At 34.3% G+C, this 20,528-nt stretch overlaps 1 protein-coding gene across 7 annotated transcripts in view; it reads left to right on the top strand.

Annotated features, from left to right (window-relative positions):
- The first annotated feature begins 9,573 nt into the window (after window positions 1–9,573).
- LOC105343139 (ephrin type-A receptor 4) overlaps window positions 9,574–20,528 on the top strand; it is a 48,751-nt gene continuing 37,796 nt past the window's right edge. For 4 of the 7 annotated variants that reach the window (XM_066079508.1, XM_066079507.1, XM_066079509.1 and 1 more), the window contains exon 1: window positions 9,575–9,722. In XM_066079508.1, the coding sequence (XP_065935580.1) occupies window positions 9,635–9,722 (88 nt within the window). In that variant the 5' untranslated portion in view covers window positions 9,575–9,634. Of the gene's footprint in view, window positions 9,723–20,528 lie in introns of all 7 variants that reach the window. The other 3 variants (XM_066079510.1, XM_066079505.1, XM_066079504.1) reach the window with 1 other exon arrangement.

The following is a 20,528-nucleotide window of genomic DNA, read 5'->3' as shown; positions in this document are numbered from 1 at the left end:
TTATATTTAGTGAAACAACCTGATACTTTATGAGTTTTATGACGATGTAGAGTCGATAGGCCGTTTTGTCTTTTTGACTGTGCACTATAACAAATGCCGATCGAGAATTATTACAGCATGCACGCGGCGATCTAGGAGAGTATCGGTTACAGATTCTCATCATTTCGGAACTGATTGAAGTCTTGCATATAATCATAAAAATTGACTATGCCGTAAAGGTTTTCTTTCCACATATTGCGAAAATTGTGTTGTATTTTTACGACAGGGAGAGAACATTTGAAAAATTTGCATAAATACCGGTTTCTGTAAAATAACAATTCCGCTGCCTGTATTTATGATGCATTTAATTTTATCTCAACTGGTCAGAATATAATTGTATTCACTGAACTGAAACTATTCTGTTCGATGCCATTAGAATAAAAACTATTTTTAACCAGAGACAAAAACCTGGTAGTTTCAAGTTTTCTTTTTAATAGGTGTCTCTGTTGAATTATTTCAAATAAAAGGTTATTTTCAAGGTTCCTTTTTACTCGTCTCATGACCGTTCTTCCGTTAGAAAGAAACGTAAAATGAACACATTTGATAGAGAGTGCAATTAAGATCTACATGTATCATAGATATAAATACATGTACTGCAACTTATGACTTTTTAATTTCAAAGACCTGTCATATAAGTCAAAGAAATAGCTGTACCAATCCGAGATTGAAATACAGTTAGTAATTAATTCAATCAATGATTTTTCGTCGGAATAATCATGTCCAGTTTCACGAGTCATTAGATCGCATCTCCATTTATTGGGCTGATCTATATTAACATATCATCTTGTTCGTCTTACAGATTGATACTGGAATTTGCATACATAATCCCGCGAGATGTGGTCCCATTCTTGTCATGTGACCTTCCACCCGACCCCCACACGGGGTTAATTGTTCCCGGGTTTCAAGATGGACATTTTACGGTGAGCATTAAGAAGAGTCCGCCATTAGCCGCGTGTCAATTATTTCCGGTTCATATAAGCAAGAATCGCAGCACCGAGCAAAACGGAAACAATAAATACGGCATCTAGTCGATGCATGCGTGTCTACTATTGATATTCATAGAATTCCTGGTTTTAATCACGTCCCCTTGTGTTGTATGTATTTCATATTCAGAGCAGATGGTCAAAGGAAAACAAGGTTGTACATGTAATGGGGGAAGGGGTCTCGATCTAAGCAGATCATTTGACGAGTGCTAGAAACTTGTATATTTGCCACAAACCCACAAAACTTTTTAACCTTTCGAATTAAAAATAACCGACGGTTGTCAAGATTTAAAACAAGAAAACACGTACAGTCTTTGTTGTTCATTAGGGTATGACGGTTGCGGGCATTGCAAACGGATAAACGGTGAATGTATTACGCTGATGGACGTTCAGCGGATAAGAATACGGTGGCAGAACGGTAACCCGTTGTTGAGTGACGTCCAACGCTACCGTTTGGGGCTTACGCCATGAGTATGGGTTTGTTCCATACATTTACCATACAGGATCCGTTCGTCGTTATAGTTACGATTTCGCAAAGGGCAAAGCGAATGGATATAGCATAAGAAATAGACGTAACGTATTTCGAACAATTGGTTTAACATTTTAACGACCGTTGTTGTCAGGTTATGACTCGGGACTTACGCACAGAAACGGAAGCAAACCGGTCAAGAATGGAACAGATATAGGTGCATGAGTTTTGCAAATTAATGCAGAAAAATATACAATCGCCGTTCTCTAATAAAAACTGTCCTCTGCGTAAATCAGGTTCTGACAGAAGCTACCCGGGCAAGGAACGTATTCGCTGAAGATGAGAAACACAAGCAAACACAAACATCTACATTAAAATCATTTTTTTCTCTCAATTAATTTACCGACTTACCAGAAATTTCGTATAATTATTTTTTGCGTATTAAGAGACATACATTTTGCTTTTTTGTTATGAAATCAAACTGAAATGTCGAGTTAATTAAATGTATAACTTGCATTATTTTATTTGATCTCATGTACTGAATGTCTCAGTATTATACATTAATATTCCTCCTACTTTTTATCTTACAACTTCATACAATATGACATATTTAGAGCACTCTATGTCATCCCCCAGTTTCGTCTCCCGAGAGTCTTAATTTGGTTTTTTCATATTTAATGTCATTGATGGACTGTAATATTTAAAGTTGTACTTATATTGAATAGCAAAATACATTGGAGCTATCTGGTATTTCTAGGCACATTGACAAAAATAAATGCAAGTGAAATTTAATCTATTACAACTTAATCAAGGTTGTGAATTACCGGTTTATTTAATTATTCATTACTTTAAATGACATTTGAGAAATATGTGGATGCAAAATCTCTCTCTCTCTCTCTCTCTCCCTCTCTCTCTCTCTCTCTCTCTCTCTCTCTCTCTCTCTCTCTCATTGATAACAAAATATGAAATATCTTAAATATCATGTTTCATGAAAAACTCATAAAGAAAACGAAATATGATCCTGAATTATTATTTTGATGAATGAAACAAACACAGAAAATCACAGGAAAGTTTGTAATTTGCTGCCAACACGCGAACTGTAACCACTTTTTGCAATCAAATAAAATCATATATAGATAAGTTTTCCTCATAAATATTTTCTGGCAATTTTATGACGCTGTATAAACCCAGATATCATAAATAGTGTTATTTTTTGGGTGTAATTGTATACTATCCAGGTGATGCAGAAAAATTAATCACATACATATTTTATACCCATACGCAGCCCAGAAATCGTTCCCTGTTTGTGCAATAAAATTGCGGTTGAGGATATACATTTTTTAATACCCAATTCATTTTTTCTGATTAACTGACGCGGGACGGCATGTGCAATGAAACGACAAGCCAAAAACCAAAAACATCTTCTTTGAATTTTCACAGTTTTTGTTATTATTAATTAAAGAATGTACTCCGGTCTTTAGACAAGGAAATGGTTTTAAATGTCTGTATTTGTATAGCGGTGCAATAACCCTGATTAACCGCATCTAACGATATTTTGGGGGTATACAGGTTAATTAAGGGTACACAGTTTCTTTATACAACAGATGTGATATCTGCATTCATATTTTTTTTCAAGTGTACTAGAAGTCAATAGTCCCGTATTGCCTGCGGTCAAGCCATTTTGGTGATTCTTTCTAAGGCGGAAGAATATGGGCGGTGACGAAGTGGTTAGGTTGTGATGTGCGGTGACACATTCCCAAAACATTGCACCCGGTGATCTTTATCGCACGTTGATAAATCAATTAAATTGAAATTGAAATTTAACTTCAATATTATTTCTAGCGATATCCTTTGATAATTATGAACTAGTGCCGAATTGTTGTATTTCGGTGACTGAACTATGTCGGAAAGACAGAGTACAAGAACAAAATAAAACTTCTTTTTTTTTTCAATTAATACGCAAGGTGGTTTTTTATGCCAATTTTCTGATTAATTCAAAATATTAAAATTGAGAGCTTTTTAATTTTTTTTTTTTTACTTCAGATGAAGTTTCCAACACCTTTTAGAATACACAGTCCATCGAATACTTGTAAATAGAACAAAACGAACGAACTAGATTCAAGTATCCTGTCTGCTTTCTGTTCGAGGCGCCATTGTTACGATGTAGTTATCGGGTAAAAATTATCCCAACACTTACGTTAATTATGAAATTAATCAATAAATCCCTTTCAACAAGGATAATTTCCTGTCATGGAATCAATGAGCAAACAGAAAAATAATGTTTTAAACTACAAAAGTTTTGAATCGCTATATAAGCCTTTTATTTCAAATCTGTATTGCTTTGTTCTGGGGTACAATTTTGTCTATTCTGATTTCTAGAAATAAAAATGTTAACATGACAATCAATGAATTGAAATATGAAACGTTTTTAACATTAGATTGATTATTCATTCAAATTGAATTTAACTTATTTTAAACGAAGAAAAATATCTCAACTTTTGATTAAAAAAGGCGGAAAAACTACATGATTTAAATGAAAAGTTGGAATAAATAAAACACTAACAAACACTTTTCTATTTGAAGAAAAAAATTTATCCAGATTACCCGAAATTTATGATGCGTTATGTGAAATATAGTATAAACACCCGGACACGAATACTAACAAATTCAGCTCTGGTGTTTGAAAATCCATCGAGTAAAGGCGCCGTGTTGAAAAACACAGGGCAGCTGGTCATAATTTTTCAATTGGACATTGCAATGCTTTGATGATTGGTAGTTTGGTGTTGAAAAATTCAAGCAAATATGATAAATTTCTAATTAATGGTTAGCAACTGTTGGGGAGAAGACATGGTGTGCGGAATGGAGGTCACATGGACGAAATGTCTGTCGAACATGATTCATATCTTAACTCTGTTTATTCACGGGTTTTTTTCTGTCTGCAGAAGGTTGATATTGTCCATATTGTCCGTACATTGCAGTTTTCAAAATCTTGATGGCATCCACCTTGCATGATTTCGTTTCTTTGTTCTTGGGCGAACCCGAATCCGATATAGAAAATTATATCAGACTATCATACCGGTATAATTTTTACTTCATTTTCACATTTATAAGAGACAAATGTCATTTTTAAGCACTCATAAGGGGGTGGGAAAGCCTCCCTCCCTTCCCCTAAGTAAATCAACTATTGATATCATGCTTTTATGCCATCGTACTACGAGTTTGTACATTGTTGTAAACTGTGCAGATTGACCAAAGAAAATGGCAACAGTTGGTTGCCTATAGCTAATGAAATGAAAGAGTTTTTGCTTCAGTGTAGAACAAAACATATTAATCGGAAAATTGTATGTGATAACAATTTATTAATGATTAAATAAATTATACACGTTTGGCGGGCGATCATATTATCAATAATCAGATATCTTTGAATTATGTATATTGTTTTGATGTCCGTCTGTCTTTCATTAATCCGGGTACAGATGGGTGTAGGAGTGAAGAAGATTGTCTAAATCGTGAAACCGGATATTTCGACAAGACATGCGCTGTCGAGCCAAAGATATCAGTTACACAGTACTTGATCCATCTTTGATGAAGAACGTCAAGTCACCTTCAGACACACACACGTCATCGGCATTCAGCCAATAAAAACCGCTGTTAATTAAGTTCACCCGAGGACTTGTGTTACAGAGACGAAAGTGAAAACTTTGACACACGCACTGTTTGAGACCGCCGTCACTTTCTACTTGTTTTGTTTGACATGTTTGTGGTTTCGGCGTTTTGATATCGATATCCAATGAATGTTGACGCAGGAAGTAAAAAAAAAAAGACAAATGTTTGTTTGACCCCCAAAACAATAACAACAGCTTGTGGGATTCTTAAAAATGTCTTGTTTTTATATTTAATAAACATGGTTTTTGTTGTTATTTTTTCCTTAAAGTTAACCAGTATTAGAATAAACTCTATCTCTTATTTTATGCACGTATATATCTTTTTATTGGACATTCCTCATATAATGTAATTGTTCTTGTTAAATTTTGATTCTACAAAGCAAATAAAATATTTGATCGTTGTTAACGAGTTTCGACCTCGATACAGTTTTCATATGGCTTAATGTTTTCATTTACTTTTTTATCAACATCATCGTCGTCATCATCAACATCATTATTTTCGTCGTCGTCTTCATCATTGATATCCTCTACTATCATTAAACACCATAATGTGTAAAAAGTGCATTTTCTAACAAATCTTTAGATGTCTAAATGTCAGTATAACGTGTAGTGCTGAACAAACAGTATATATATACATGTCTATATGTATTTTGAGAAAGAGTATTTATGAAGATGTAATAGCACACATTTGTATCTCAAAGTGACACACTTTCATCTAATCAAGCTTTCATAAGCCTTTTAAAAAGGATTTCCATTCTTACATTGCCTAACATTACTAGAGCAAGTTAATATTTATACATATTCATGACTTTATTGATCACAGCAATTCTTTTTATTTCATTCGACATTATGTGACAGTATTATACATGAAAGTATAAAATTACAAAAAGATTATAACATTTTTTTTTTATAAATGTATAATTCAGATTGAATAGGATGTGTATAACACAGCTCATAATCTGTAACAAAAAATGAATTTTAACTCTGTGCAAGAAATTGGCGCGCTCTTTCCCTTTCCGGGATTTATAAAGAGACACTTCTTTGACAACCAAATCCTCCTATCTTTTCATCACAGATTTGCAGTGGCAAAAACCATTTTCATAAATCACTAACTTAGCCACACCACTGCACCAGAAAATTTCATGGCACTGTCCAGCTGACCAAGAAATGGCCGTGGCCGGGAGGCATTAAATCTGTGCTTTATCACCCGCGCGACGGATGGTCCAACAGCAAAAATGTGAAGCAGCACATAAAAATCGACAGTTTTCCGCAATTTATGACCCCACAGAAACTCGCTCTTCGATCCTTTTCAGTAAGATTTTTGATACAGAATATTTTCATAACTCTTCCATATCCGGAAATGACTATTTATGGATCAAACGCAGTTGGGATTTTCTCACAGTATTCCATCCCATGTGTAAATCATTGACGAGAAATAACGAGATATCCAGTCCAGATGTGTTTTTGTATTATCTTTACTTATATCATTTAATTGTATAATCAAATTTGTTCCTATTTTTAGCACACGTATCACCTAATGACGTTTCGGTGAAAGAAAAAAAAGCGGCAGAATAATTTGCTATAAAAAAATACAATTAACGCAATTTTTCGGATTTTTGAAAAGTCGACCAGTTTTTTGGGCTCCTATATCTTGCAATTGTAGCTGTAATGATTCTATTCAATAATTAATTGAGATATGAATTTACGTAATTATGAGGTATCTATCGTCTGGATTAGGTCGAGACGGTATAACAATCAATTCGATCCAGTTCAACTTTATCGAAGCCAATCAGGACGGGAAGTGGCGAAACCAATGCCTGGAATCGGCCATGCGTGAAAATCGCGATTCCACGGCACGTGATGGCCCTTGATTAGGTCCCGGAATTGTGTTGTAATAGCCGCGTGTCGGAGACCGATGCACGTGATAAGAGAAAGACTTACCCTCATTAGAAACTGTCTGATCTATGAATCTATTGATTTTATCGTTGTAAAAATTCATTACCCTTTGTATTACAAACGCTTCGTTCTTTTACTCCAAGCTGTTCCACAAATCAGGAATATAGATGAAGTTTTGAACCCTAACAAGTTCATTTACATAGAAATTACGTACGTTTCTGCATCACATGTTCATCAAACGCTAATCTACGAAGACGGTACCAATGCTATACTGATTAATAAATCATAAAACAGCTTGGTATCTCGCTTCAAAAATTCGAAACATTTCATAAATCACAATTTTTTGTTTTCTTTTTGAAATAGCTCCCTATGTACGATTATGAAAAATAAAAAACACCCTTTTTTCTCCTTCAATATGCAGTGCATCAAAAAATGGGCGGGGACGCGATTCTTTAAGTCTTAACATCTGTTGTTTTTTTATCATTTCTTGAGTTTTTAACTAAATTCAATATTCATATGTCAATTTATAACAGTATGCATCTTCTACAAAATACCCTGTGGAGGGTTGTACATAGCATATCATCTGATCATGCGAATACATAGGGCTGGGGGGATTACATCTTGTCAAGATAAACTTCGGTTTTAATAAGTTTTCTAAGTTTTCCACGCTTTAAAGTACGTATGAGCTATCAAGTTTCACTGGTTTACATAAAATATGTTTAAAAAAAATTATGGTTTGAAATGAGAGAGAGAGAGAGAGAGAGAGAGAGAGAGAGAGAGAGAGAGAGAGAGAGAGAGAGACTATGTAAAATGGGTGAAGTATTACAAATTTTGAATAAGTTGGAGAAATTGATCAATACGACCCGACTTGATAGAGAAAATATTTTATTCGTGTACATACGTGAATTTGTATATTGATCTATACTCCTGGCAGATACCGCTATCTAATACCAAATCACAAGAAAAAAGGTAACAACTCAGTAAGATAACGAGCAATAATATCACGCTTATAAGAAACCATAATCAATTAGAAAACGTCTGGGTAACTAATCTTATAAACAAGACTGACAGACGAGACACACACGGCAATAGTACAGGTGAACCCATTGAGAAACGAATCTGAATAAACATAGAAACAACTCTCCCACCCCCCGGATTGAAAAAAACCCTGAATAAAGTAAAACAAAGCCACCGCATACTGCTTGCTATAATCAAAAAAAAGTATATGTTACACACTATTTAGTATTTTAACCAGAATTTTGACCAGAATATATTTCGGATTTTTTAAACAGATTTTATTATACCATCAAACATAAATATGATGTGGAATTTGATAAGAATTATTGTTTGGTGACATTCAATCTATTATTTTGAACCAGGACACAAATATGATTTGATGTTATTAAAAAGTAATGGTGTAGGCCAAACAAAAAATAAAATTTAGATTAAAATTATTGTGGAAAGATAATTGTGGAATTTGGGGGTAGTTGAGTGAAATTATTATAGGAAATTATTTTATAGGAAAACATAATAATAATGTGAAGGGGGGGGGGGTGTACAGCTTTCCATAAAGGATATATATACATGTAAATAAAATGAAAATTGGAACAGAAATAAAGAAAGAAAATAATTAAACAAAAAATACTAAAAGATTTGATAATGCCAGAATTTACAATTACAAAATGAACACAAAGATGTATAGATTATGAATGAGTGTACAGAGCTTGAGGACTAATGCAGGAATTACGTTTTTGATTAAAAATCGCATCCTTGGATATTGATATTTTTTGTTTGAAATTAACTCCACGGAAAACGATTCTATATTACGTAAGATGTATTTAATTTTTAATAACGTTATTTTTTTATTTGAAAATAAATTATTAGCTGGTGTAATAGGCCTATACATTTATTTCTTCGATATAAAACTATCATTTTATAAAAATTATTTTGTATTAAACGACTCATTATGGACCCGACCGGTATTTCAATTTCAGTTTATTCTTTAACATCAATAAATGATTACATGATGCGCAAATCAACATGCACATAGATTTAATGTAATAGATGTAGGTACCGTAAAAACGTGACAAAAAGTGAATAGCAACAAAGAAATCAAGGAGGACAGAGAGCATTAAAAATCACAGTAGCCCTGCTCAATCATCAAGCCAGAACAGCTAACGTCTTGTCTACATGTTAATTTTTGTTGAAATATTGTTTGAAAATGGAGACTTCTAAGAATTGCATATTTCAAAAAATAATTTATTAGTTAGACGCGTCGAATTAGAGATTTCCACTTCAGATGTGGACACAATAATTAAGGGACATTACTCCTGTGACACTCTTAACGAAACATCGGACTATCCGCGTAATAATGATTGGTGATCGTTGATATTAAGTTTGTTATTTATATTTTTCCTACATTTCACATAAATTTTCCACCCCTACAATCCATTATCACGTTTATCTGATGAGGACACAGAGCGCGTGTTCAATCAAAGAAAAAACACGGAGGTGTTGCACTTCATTCCTATGTATACAAATATCACCGCGCATGCGTCAATTTTGGTAGCAGAAAGTGAAACATGGCGAGGAGACGGACGGTGTTTTCAGTGGCTCCGTATTTTATTGTTTTAATTTGTTTATCTTCTGTGGGACTATGCACTAGGGAAGGTAAGTCGAGTCAAAATATATCTGTTTTGTCCTTCACAATATAAAAAAGTAAAAAATCGGCGATGTTTTAGAAAATTCGTGTTGATTACCACAACATTGTACTGCTATAGATGTTCGAGGGGCAAATAGCTCTCTCAAATTTGAGATTGAATATTAAAATATAGAAAGACTTTATGTAAGTTTTATCTACCAAAAGACTGCTTTTGACATTCCATGGAAATTTGGTGAGTGGACTCGGGGACCTATAAAGACACTTGGGTCTGTCATGAGATTTTTCTTTGGTTGTCGGCTTTCGGGATTTGTTGACAGAAGGGATTTACTCAACTCGAAAGAATTCCTATATTAAAACCTTTCATGCGAAACTTATAAGGATTTATTTCAGTCTACAGTAACACGTACAGAGATGTGTTTTTGTAAAGGATTTAGTTTTATAAAATCACATATCATAAAAAACTTTTAGAAATATTTGTGATAAATTTGTGTTAAAAAAAGGTTTGTTCGTTGGATAGGTCCTAGTAATTTTGACCATATGAAGGATCCAAGGCTTTGTCTGAACTGTAAATTCTATGAATTGATTTTCTAATAAATTTTTGGATTTCAAATTTTTGATTATTTTAACATTAAAACAATTGTGTACGTTTTTTACTAGAAATTAAAAAAAAGTAAAGAAAAGAAACAGTTGAAACTTATTCATTGAAACATAACCATTTCATAATTTTAAAATCAGTATATTTCAATTAAATTAAAATTTGTTGGTAAGCTGAAATTAAAATTAATTTTAAAAGAATATTAAGTGAGACGGAAAACAAATTAAATTGAGTATTTTTTGAACATGTATCACAGTATGGAGAATATAAAACATAGCTGTAATTTTAAATTCCCAAAGAAGATATCTCCTTTAGTGGGACAAAGAGTAATATTGGTAAATTTGGCGTTGTCATAGGTAGCAATTTCATATTTCAGTTGTCAGTACCTGCAATTACTGAATAAACAAGAGTAGACATTGTGGTGTAATTATGGTAATTACCCATCTTTAAATTCACCAACAATTGTAGCCTTCTGCTCTAAATTCAGTCGAGGAATTATTCCGCTTGAGCGCTGGAACACATAACAGGGTCTTGATGCACCCAGCGGACGAAAACATGAGACAGGAATTCATGATGGTCTTTTAACTGCTTTTGTGCTAGGGACAGCTCCATTTCTAATAGAAACTTTCATAGGAAGTGAATCGAAAATGATTGTGTTCCAAACCAAAAACATATCAAGTTCCAATAAACTTAGTAGGTGGTTTTCTTCCCTCACTCAAGAACAAAATTTATAAAAATTGAATTGAAGTTTTTAAATTGTTTGCATATATATAACAATGGAGTAGAAGTGCAGTAAAGAATTTTTTAGAGGAATTTATCACATTGATCGAGACTCTTCACATGGCATTTTAGTCCAGGTGATTTCTCACCGAGCTGGGGGCCGAAACCTTATCAGAAATAGTCCTAAGGTCGACTATCATGCCGACTAAATTGTTTCTTGATTGCCATAGTATCAGTTTAAATTCTGTTATTCCCTGCAGAGACATTTAAGATATGCAAAATGCGTTTAATTTGAATTACACTTGGAAAGGACGCCTTGGTCACTTAACTTTTGGTGTCATGATTTGATTGTGTTATGTAATGGGTGTTGAAGTTGTGACAGTATTTAGCAAAACTGGTAAAAGAAAGGCTTTAATACTATCAAGCTTTGAATGAAAGTGTTTACTTCCACACACCTTGTAGTAACAAAAAGAATAGGCATGTCTTTGTTGTTGTTGGAAGAATTGATACCTAACTGTGTGTGGCAAAAGCAGGCTCTAAGATGAAACAATCCACAAGTAATACCTAGCTCCTTTTTATTGGGCGAGAAAATGCCTGGATGTCTTTTTTCTTCAGTAATTTTCACTCTTAATGCATACAAATCCTTTAGATACATTCAATATTTTTGAGAGGGGTCCACTAAGTGAAATGGAGCACAGAGATATCATCACTTGTTTTAGATTTGGACAATCTCTCGCTTTAGGCGGGTTTTAGTGAAATGGCGATGACCAGCGTAAATTACCTGAGCTATGGAAAGTGGAAAGTAGTGGGCACAGAGGCGGAGTTCCAAGGCCATTAGTTTTGTCCACTCAATTGGAAAATTGAGTGAAAATTGAGATGTTGAAAACAGAGGAAGCCATTAAAATGGAACCTGGTTCCTGTGCTGAATATAGGTGTAAATACAAGCCTGGGTAGATGGCTAATATTGATGGTGTGCTTGCTTGTTCAAACAGAGAGATTATGAAATAACTTGTAATGAAAGAAAGGGGAAGACTGATTTATTGATGTTCAAAGTCCCTTGTTCAGTCAGGTGAAATTTTTGACATGGCATTTATAGTATACAATATATTTTTAAGTGATCAATCATACTCGATTTTGTTTGCCTTCTTTGCATATTAAGTAGGGTATACCTGTATGCATTATTGCTTTATGACCTGTTTCACACTCAGTAAATCTGCCTGGCATAGGAGTTTGAGTCTCTTGAAGCTCCAAAACTTGTAAAGCCATTCAGCCATTGTCCGACAATATAACACTTATCTACATGGGGATACTGAGTATGGATTTATTACATGTTACAATCTACTAATCTGTTTATTTGTCATTGAGCAGCATGGAATGATGTTCTTTTGTCAAGAAACCTTGTATAATTATATGGATCAAGTCTGATAGCAAGAGAGGGAGATAGAGCACTTGTTAGTGGGACCATGCATGATAAGAAGTCGGGGGCCCTTTGTTCACTCTGTCCACCTGATAATAAGTACTGTTAGGGTATTTTATGGTGGATTAAGGGAGTTTTATTTTATTTGTTGGGGGGACGGGGGTTACTCAATCTAATTATCATCTGTGCTAGTCCTAACAGTAGGTCTCACTTCAAGTCTTTTATATTATGACCTAATGCACATTGTTTCTTGTGTAACAGATTTTTTTTGATTGGTTACGTTCATCACTGTCCTAAAAAAGCTGTCTGATTAATTTGTTCTATTCTTATCAAGTGTTGATATTCCTCAGCTGAGTGTTAATGGACAGTCTTAGACGTGAGCCACCAGTATGTTTTTCTCTACTGTTGGTGTAACGTCTGATGTCTGGACCGGCCATAACCACAGTGATTGCCGTATTACAGAAAGGAAATACCTTCCTCCTGATATTTATCATTTGTTTTAGAAGTGGTAGCGCTCTGATAGAATCGCACTCACTTCTCAAGTACCGTCATTATTTTTCTTAAGTACCGGTACTTATACTAATACAAGCAGTGTGTGCATCATGCCCAAAGAAGTGCAACAATATGTTTTGTTTGTGATATTCGATTTGGGAAAAATAGGTTATAAAATTGGGGTGGGGGACTGAAATAATTATTTACAAAAATCTACATTTATAGAAAGTTTTAAATCATTTTATATACAAACTACTCATTAAACTATTGTTTTAAGTATAAGTTTTAAACTGACGTAATTAGATGTATTAATAGTTGTTGTTTTTTTTATATAAATAAACTCTGTTTTAAAAAAGGAAACCTTAAAAAAAATTTCACTAGTAAAAAAAAAATGCTAAGGTTAATTGGTTAAAACATTTGAATGATGAGAAAGACTTGGTTTAAATATTCAAACATAGATTACAGTGGTGTTAAAAATTGCTTGGAGAAAGAAATAATCTTTTAGTATATCAAATGTCTTGATTTTTTTTTAAAGGCGAGTATTTTTACACCAGTTTCATGTTATAGAGGTGCTCTAGGGTCAGAGAGATAAAATTTGGGGGTTGATTTTGATGAAGGCTGACCAAAAGTGTCAGTTTGAGCAGTTAGGAAGAAAGGATATACGTTTCATAATTAGAATGAATTTTATGTTCTTGAACATGATAGGAAGACGCCAAATGGAGTTGTAAATCAGCCTGGGGTAAACTATTCATTATGTAATGTTGTTGAAAAAACAAGATATTTACAAGTGTTTCTAGTCTTAAGTTCCAGGATGAATCTATTAGAGAGTACCGGTACTTTTGAAGAATGAAACTAACAAGCACATCTTTGAAGTGCAATGGCCTTTCTCTCAAGTTTCTTTTTAATAAATCTTTCAAAATGTAAATGATTCACCGATGCAAACAAAAGATGTGATTGACTTCAAGAAAGTTATGTAATAAGCCTTTTTGCTTGAAGTTAGATTCTTTAAAGAAAAGATGGTGAAAATAAAGTAGGCTTGAGGGAAAATATTACCCAGTATGTTGGGGGGGGGGGGGGGGTGGTGAGATATTTAGAAACGTCTTTTTAAGGCTTAAAAAGATGTAAAAGGATGAAAGAAAACACGAAGAGCTAACGTTTTTGTTATTTTTGCGCAGAGAGGAAAAGGGAATTGATCTGTTAATGTGTAGTATTATGTTCAGGCAAGTATGTAAGGCCCTGTGTTACTGGTAAACTAACCCTCGCAATGAAGAGTAAACTTTCAGAATTACACAATAGACTAGTGACAAAGAAAGCCTTTTACAACTAAAAGGAGTGGTTTGTAAAACAATACTGGAGCAATGGAGCATGATGGGAAGAAGAGAGAAAAACGCAAACTTGTCTGGCCGACCAAATATTAATTACACCATTTTGTTTTTCATATGTACGTGGAAATAAAAATAAGAAGTTGACATCACACTCACTGTTTTTGCAGTTATAAATGTTTACAGTCGATTAGCTATAATACTTCAAAGCATGTTGGCCCAGCAGTTGGTGTTTTGAAAAGTCTGTCATTTCGTGTAATAATGAGGCATTATGTAGCATTTTTTGACACCTGTGAAAGATGAAAGTGAAGCAAAATGTTGTAGTTTTTTCTTACATATCCAATAAGTTAAGCGTACATGTGTACCACATACAGCAAGAGCATACATGAAATGATTTTGAACAGGTGAAAATTAATATAAATGGGTTACTGGAACGTACTAAGTAATTGTCCATTAAAGACAAAGTCTTTAGAGGTAATGAATAATATAAGAACTGGTATCGATGAAATTAACCACAGGTCGGTTAACAAATGCTGCCATCACAATCGACCATAGATTTTAGTGTTTGAAACACTTTTCATACATATTGTAAAGAGCCTGCATTTCAAGAGGAGAAAGTTTGCAGCTCTCTGTTGTGGAAAGGGACCATTTTATAGAAGAGTTGGACGTTATAAATCAAATTCACTAAGAGCTCTGGAGTTATCTTGGTTAGGTTATAGTGTAACAAGTGATAACACTGGGTGGCAACAGTCGTGGCCAGGGTATCTAGATACACTGGTGGGCATTTTCCTCCTTTATTGCCTTGCACCCTAATCCCTTGGTCTATTGACTTACAGACTATTTATTTTGAATTCAAATGTTACAAATTAATTAATTTGATAACGGGTACTCTGTGCTCGCAGGGCTTCAGATAAGGGGGTAAATATGCAGTGGAGGGTTAAAAGGGAATTAATTTATTTCCATGTCAGCGCTAATGACTAATGAGAGATAGGTTTGAGTTGCATGAAGGGAAATATGAAGATCTGGCAGCAGTGATGCAGCATTCCTGTGCTTCTTTACTGCTAGGTATTCAATAAAAGAAAATTAAGTTACAGTAGTAATGTTCACTGCCAGAGCAATAATTGTGAACCCTATGCAACAAGTTGATTTATTAATATAATTCGCTACAGCAGTTAAGTGCGGGAAAACTGGGAAGGCTAACGAAAATCAGAGGTGTTCTGCTGAAGTACTCGCTATAAAATTTGATTCATGTCAACTGTTTAATGTGCTCATTTTCTGTTAGGTAATCAATTTAGAACATTTTCCCTATTTGGGAAGCTGAACTGTTTTGACAATTATTTGGTTAATGGTGAAAATTGGGTTGCGAGGAAGGGACCCTTGTAACCTCAAGGGTAACATCAAGCCAGGCAGGTTGTCAAAAGGTGCGTAATTTGCCCTTCTTATTTTCAAACCCATTCAGTTCAATCAAATTTTTATGCTGTGAGAGCGTGAAAATCGCTTTTGAACTTGGATTTGATTTGGTTGATAATTTTAAAGTTTTATATTGAAAATGTTCAGCGAAATGCATTTTAAACTGAAATGCCTCGGGCTTTTAGTCTGTGTTTTAGACAATAATGTTAAAAAAAAAATTTCTGCAAAATCTCTCACTAGAAACCAGTTTCTATAAAGATGAAACTCAATCATATCCTGCATTGGATTCCAGTGATGTGTGTTTGAAAGTCTTCTATACCAATGCTTCTGCTATCCGGTATTCGAAGACTTGATTATCACTGTACTTCTCCCCCTAGAGTTCATGGCTTTCATCTCCACACTTCTTTCAATTTTTTCCCCCATCCATGTTTTTTGAATTGATAATCTTGAAAATGAATAGTATGCATTATGCTTCTGGTCTTAGCTTCTAATTTGCATTTGACAACTCTGTCTTTTCCAGGCAACTTTGCAGGGGTCTTTCATCTACCTCTTCGCCTCATTTCACAGCTTTCAATGGGTAAAAAAGAAATTCAAAGACCCCAAATTTCCACATAAATTGCAGAAATGTTTATTTCTTACTCAAAGGATTTTGGGATCTTTGTGATAGGGTAGGTCCAGTGAACCATGTGTTATGTTTCACAGACAAGCAAGATGATTGCTTCCTACAATGGGAAAAAGTCAGATATTGCATGACAATTTTTGGTGAGGGACGGAAACTGGGGTGGTGGGGGGTATTCGGTCCTCGAGCTCTATTCCTTGGGTTCATCACATGGTCCTGACAAGGATGACAGCTTTTTTGTATTACTTCACAGAAATGAGTGGAGATGACTTATTTTAGCTAATAGATTTACGGTTTATCAAACCTGATGTAGATTTTATCAAATGTTCTGGAAATTATGATTGAATAATATTTGAATCTGAAAAAATTGAAAGATTAATTAAGATAAAAAAAAAATAGAGACCAAAAAAAATGAAGTCAAAAGTTTCCAAGATTCCTTGCTCTTTGGATCTCTTTCAAAGTTATAAAACTAATATGCTCGTAGTAAAACTTATCGTGTCATATGCAGAAAAGTTAGATTAATGCATTTTAGAATTGTGTGTATACATTATGTAAAAAAAAAAAGAAATGTGTTTGTCAAGCCTATATATCTCTCTCTCCATTCAGCTGCTGTAACATGGCAATAAAGCTAGAAATGTTAATTCTATTTCGTCTCCCTCTAATTTTTTGTTAGAACGGATAGTTTATATGATGGCATTTATTCTTTTCCAGGAATCTGCTATATGTTAGCTGTCAAACAAGATCCTATTTGCATTGATTTTCCTCCTGTTGAATGTTTCTAGTTTAAGAGATTTCAATGTGTTTAGTTGAATTTGGGTGTCTAAGTATTTGTTATTTGAAAGATGTGACTGATGTATACAGCCTTTTGAAGAATTATTAGAATCCTAATGCCATTAGGTTGACAGTCACTCGCAGCTTGGAGTTTTTGTGGAATTTTGGTAACTTTATTCGGTAGACAACTTGCATTTATGGTGATGCTATTAGTTGTGAAATCTAATGAAGATTTTTTGTAGGAAGTAAAGCTTCAAATTTTTTTTTTTTTTACAAGATGGTAAAGTTTATAAAATATCTGATATCAATGATAAAATAGGAAAAACATCAAACAAGAAGTTGGACATGTAAATTGGACCATGTCTGCGTTATTCTGAAAATGAACTTGAAACTTACATATTTTTTAACATAAGAACAGTGTGTAGGGTGCAAGTTGTTTTACGTTGCCATCTCAATGAAGAGGTAAATCGGCAATTTGAAGTTTTCATCTCTTAGCAGAGATCTTACCCAAAGTGAAAATTGAAGATTGTCCACAATCAAATCTATTTGCTCAGACCCATTAAATTGGGTTGTATTTCAACTTTGTATTGACAAGAGAGGAATACAAGTGGATCCCATAGTACTGTGTTTGGCACTTCTTGCAGTACGTTTTATTGTTTTTCGCCCTCTTTTGGGGGTGTAATTCCTCATTTGAGTGCCTTTAACACCTTGCAACGACCTTTCGCTCATTTGCTGTGCCTTTGGGAAATCCAAAACTGTTGGTTTCCTTGCAGTAATCTTGCATTAGTAGCTGTTGATTGGCAACCTGTAAAAGATAATCATTGCATAATCTATGACTAAGACTTGAATTCAAATTCAAAATTATTAGGTGTTTAGTTTGGAAAAAACTTTAATTTTTCTTTTAAAAAAAAAGATCAACAACATGTGAAGAAATTAAGGATGCTTTCAATTCTTGAAAATATTTCTCAAAATAAAAACTCAAGAATTTTTGGAATGAAGAATACTCTTTCTTCTGATAACAGAGCTGCCATATTTTTCAGTGTCGTTGCCTTGCCGTGGCATGGCATTAGTTTTCTACAGATTTTGAAATTAATTTAAACACATCTACTTGACTTACTCCAACTTAATGGCATAAATGGAATTGAAAAAAAACCCTCATCTGTTACAACAATTTTGTTTTCAACTGAAATGTGGCTTTAATAATTTTGAAGCCATGTGTTGTCCATTTAGTTGAGATGATCCATAAAAATCGTACAATTTATTACCATATACCTGTTGGTAACCGAGTGTAATTTTCAAGAGCAGCATTTTTTGGTACGAATAGAAAGATTTCTGAGGAGATCACTTGCTAGGCATCTGCATCAGGTTGCTGTTTAAATAAAGATTACTTTATCTGTAGCCAACTTCCAACATAGAAACCAATAGTGTAACTCAACAGGACAAAAATATCAAAGAACATCATTCACAGATTTCAGGGAGGGAAAATGCATGTTGCCAAAATGCTATTCCACTTTTTTTTTACAAGTTTTACTCCTCTAGTAAGTGAACAATGTGTTGGAACTTATCTAGCAAACAATATCATTTGGGCAAAAAAAAACATGACATACAAATTGGGCTGTTGGGGCTTGTTATGGTTCAGAGATATGCAGTGAGTTTGTAAATATTTGGAAGGACCTGCCAATGGGAAGCAGATGCAGAGAATGAATCGTACTCCGGGATGGTCGATGATGGTAGATGGCTATTTTAGTTAGAACCGATATGTTTCAAGTTTGTTAAAAAAAGAGCTGCTCAGTGATAACAGATGTAGGAGAGCTGTCTGTCAGGAGCATCACACCTGATCAGTGTTAATCAGGGCTAATGATCAGGAACCGGCCTTGTAAAAGAGCCCCCTTACATTCAGAGATACACCTTTTAGAGATATATACCTTTGTACTTCTTCACCCTCACAGGCCGACTTGAACTTGAAAGATTTGGGTGGTGCTAAGTGAATGAAGTGTATGCTTTTTATACTTTCATTGTGACACTTCCTTGGCCACTTTTTCTCACACGATTTTAACTTGATTCATTTTCGAACCTTCTCCGCAATGTTTTATTATTTCATTGGGTAAAAGAACTGTTGAAAGCGAGAGTGAGAAAGTGTCCCTTTCCCCCACCACTCTGTGGTTCTGTGGTTTGTTATGATGGTTTGTTATGATATCCATGGATGATAACATTCACCATGTTCACGTATTCAGGCCCTGCAGTCCTGGTTTTTTAGCCCGTGGACTTTGTGAAAGTGAGTCATGTGGCATGGTGCTGTACTTTCTGTGATCAAGTTAGGCTGATATGAATACATGACCAATTATGTGATCTTATCACTCTGCTTAGTAAACTAGCGTATGATTAAAACCCCTGCTCGTAATTATTAACTCTCATAATGGAGAGCTCTTATGGAAACCTAAGAAAAAAAACAACACCTCAAATATTTGAGAAAATTTCTCTTTTCATAAATTGTTATTTCAGGCCGTCCATTTTATGAGAGTACGTACTGTGTTGTAGATTCTGATGTAGATGAAACTGCTACAGAAATGATCACCTTGTGATGTTTATTTGATTGGCTAGCTGTGATCAGTCACTTTAGAGGAGTAGAATATAAGCCACTGGTAGTTTTCTGGCGATAATGCTAATAACAGGCTAGTGGTCACTCACACAGCTACAGAATCGATCAATTTGATTATGTAGTGTTGTGTTGTAAACCTTAGCTGCCATTTTCATTGCTAGGGCAAGTAGCATTGTTTGTGTTAACTTAATGGTCAGTGTGAGATTTCTAATAGATGTGAAGTGTTTAATTTACAGCTTGATGTTTATATTTTATTAATATTTTTTATAGCATAATAAAGATAAAGATATGATAAGCAGTAAAGAGAGGCTTTACGATGGCATTAAAAAAAATTATTTTTTTTTTTTTGGGATGGGGAGAAAATTTGTTGTGTAACTGGTAAGAGAAAGTTTTGTGCAGGTGCAGATTAAGACAGAAAGTCTGTGTTGCTGCAATTTATGACCAATTAAATGTGGAAAAAAGATATTAGATCTCTACGATAAGACTGGCTTTAATTTATGTATGAATTAAGTCTGGGGTCCAGGAATGTTTTTAATGGCACATTGAGTGAGGAAGATTGACGGCAACATTGAGCAAGTCGGTGACAGCTTAATCCTAAACAACGATGTTAGACTCAGGTACACGAGCCAGACAAAACAATACCTACATTTTAGGGAATTTGTGGCATTTTCATCAAGCTCACCTGTTACCTGTAGCAGTTGACCAAGGTCCCGTAGCTGTGGGGTTGTTAAACTGGTAGAGTGCAAGATGTGAACCTTCGGTCCACACATTAAATTCATCACTGCCATCAGATGTACTAGATTTCACACCCTGTTACAGATTTATTGCACAAGGGAAGAATTTCCCTCAAATCTTCTCAGTAAATTAAA

Source organism: Magallana gigas, chromosome 3 (genome assembly GCF_963853765.1).
Source record: "Magallana gigas chromosome 3, xbMagGiga1.1, whole genome shotgun sequence".
Classification (NCBI taxonomy): Eukaryota; Metazoa; Mollusca; class Bivalvia; order Ostreida; family Ostreidae; genus Magallana; species Magallana gigas.
The sequence above is the reverse complement of the archived record's forward strand: the minus strand, read 5'-3'. Positions and strand labels throughout refer to the sequence as shown.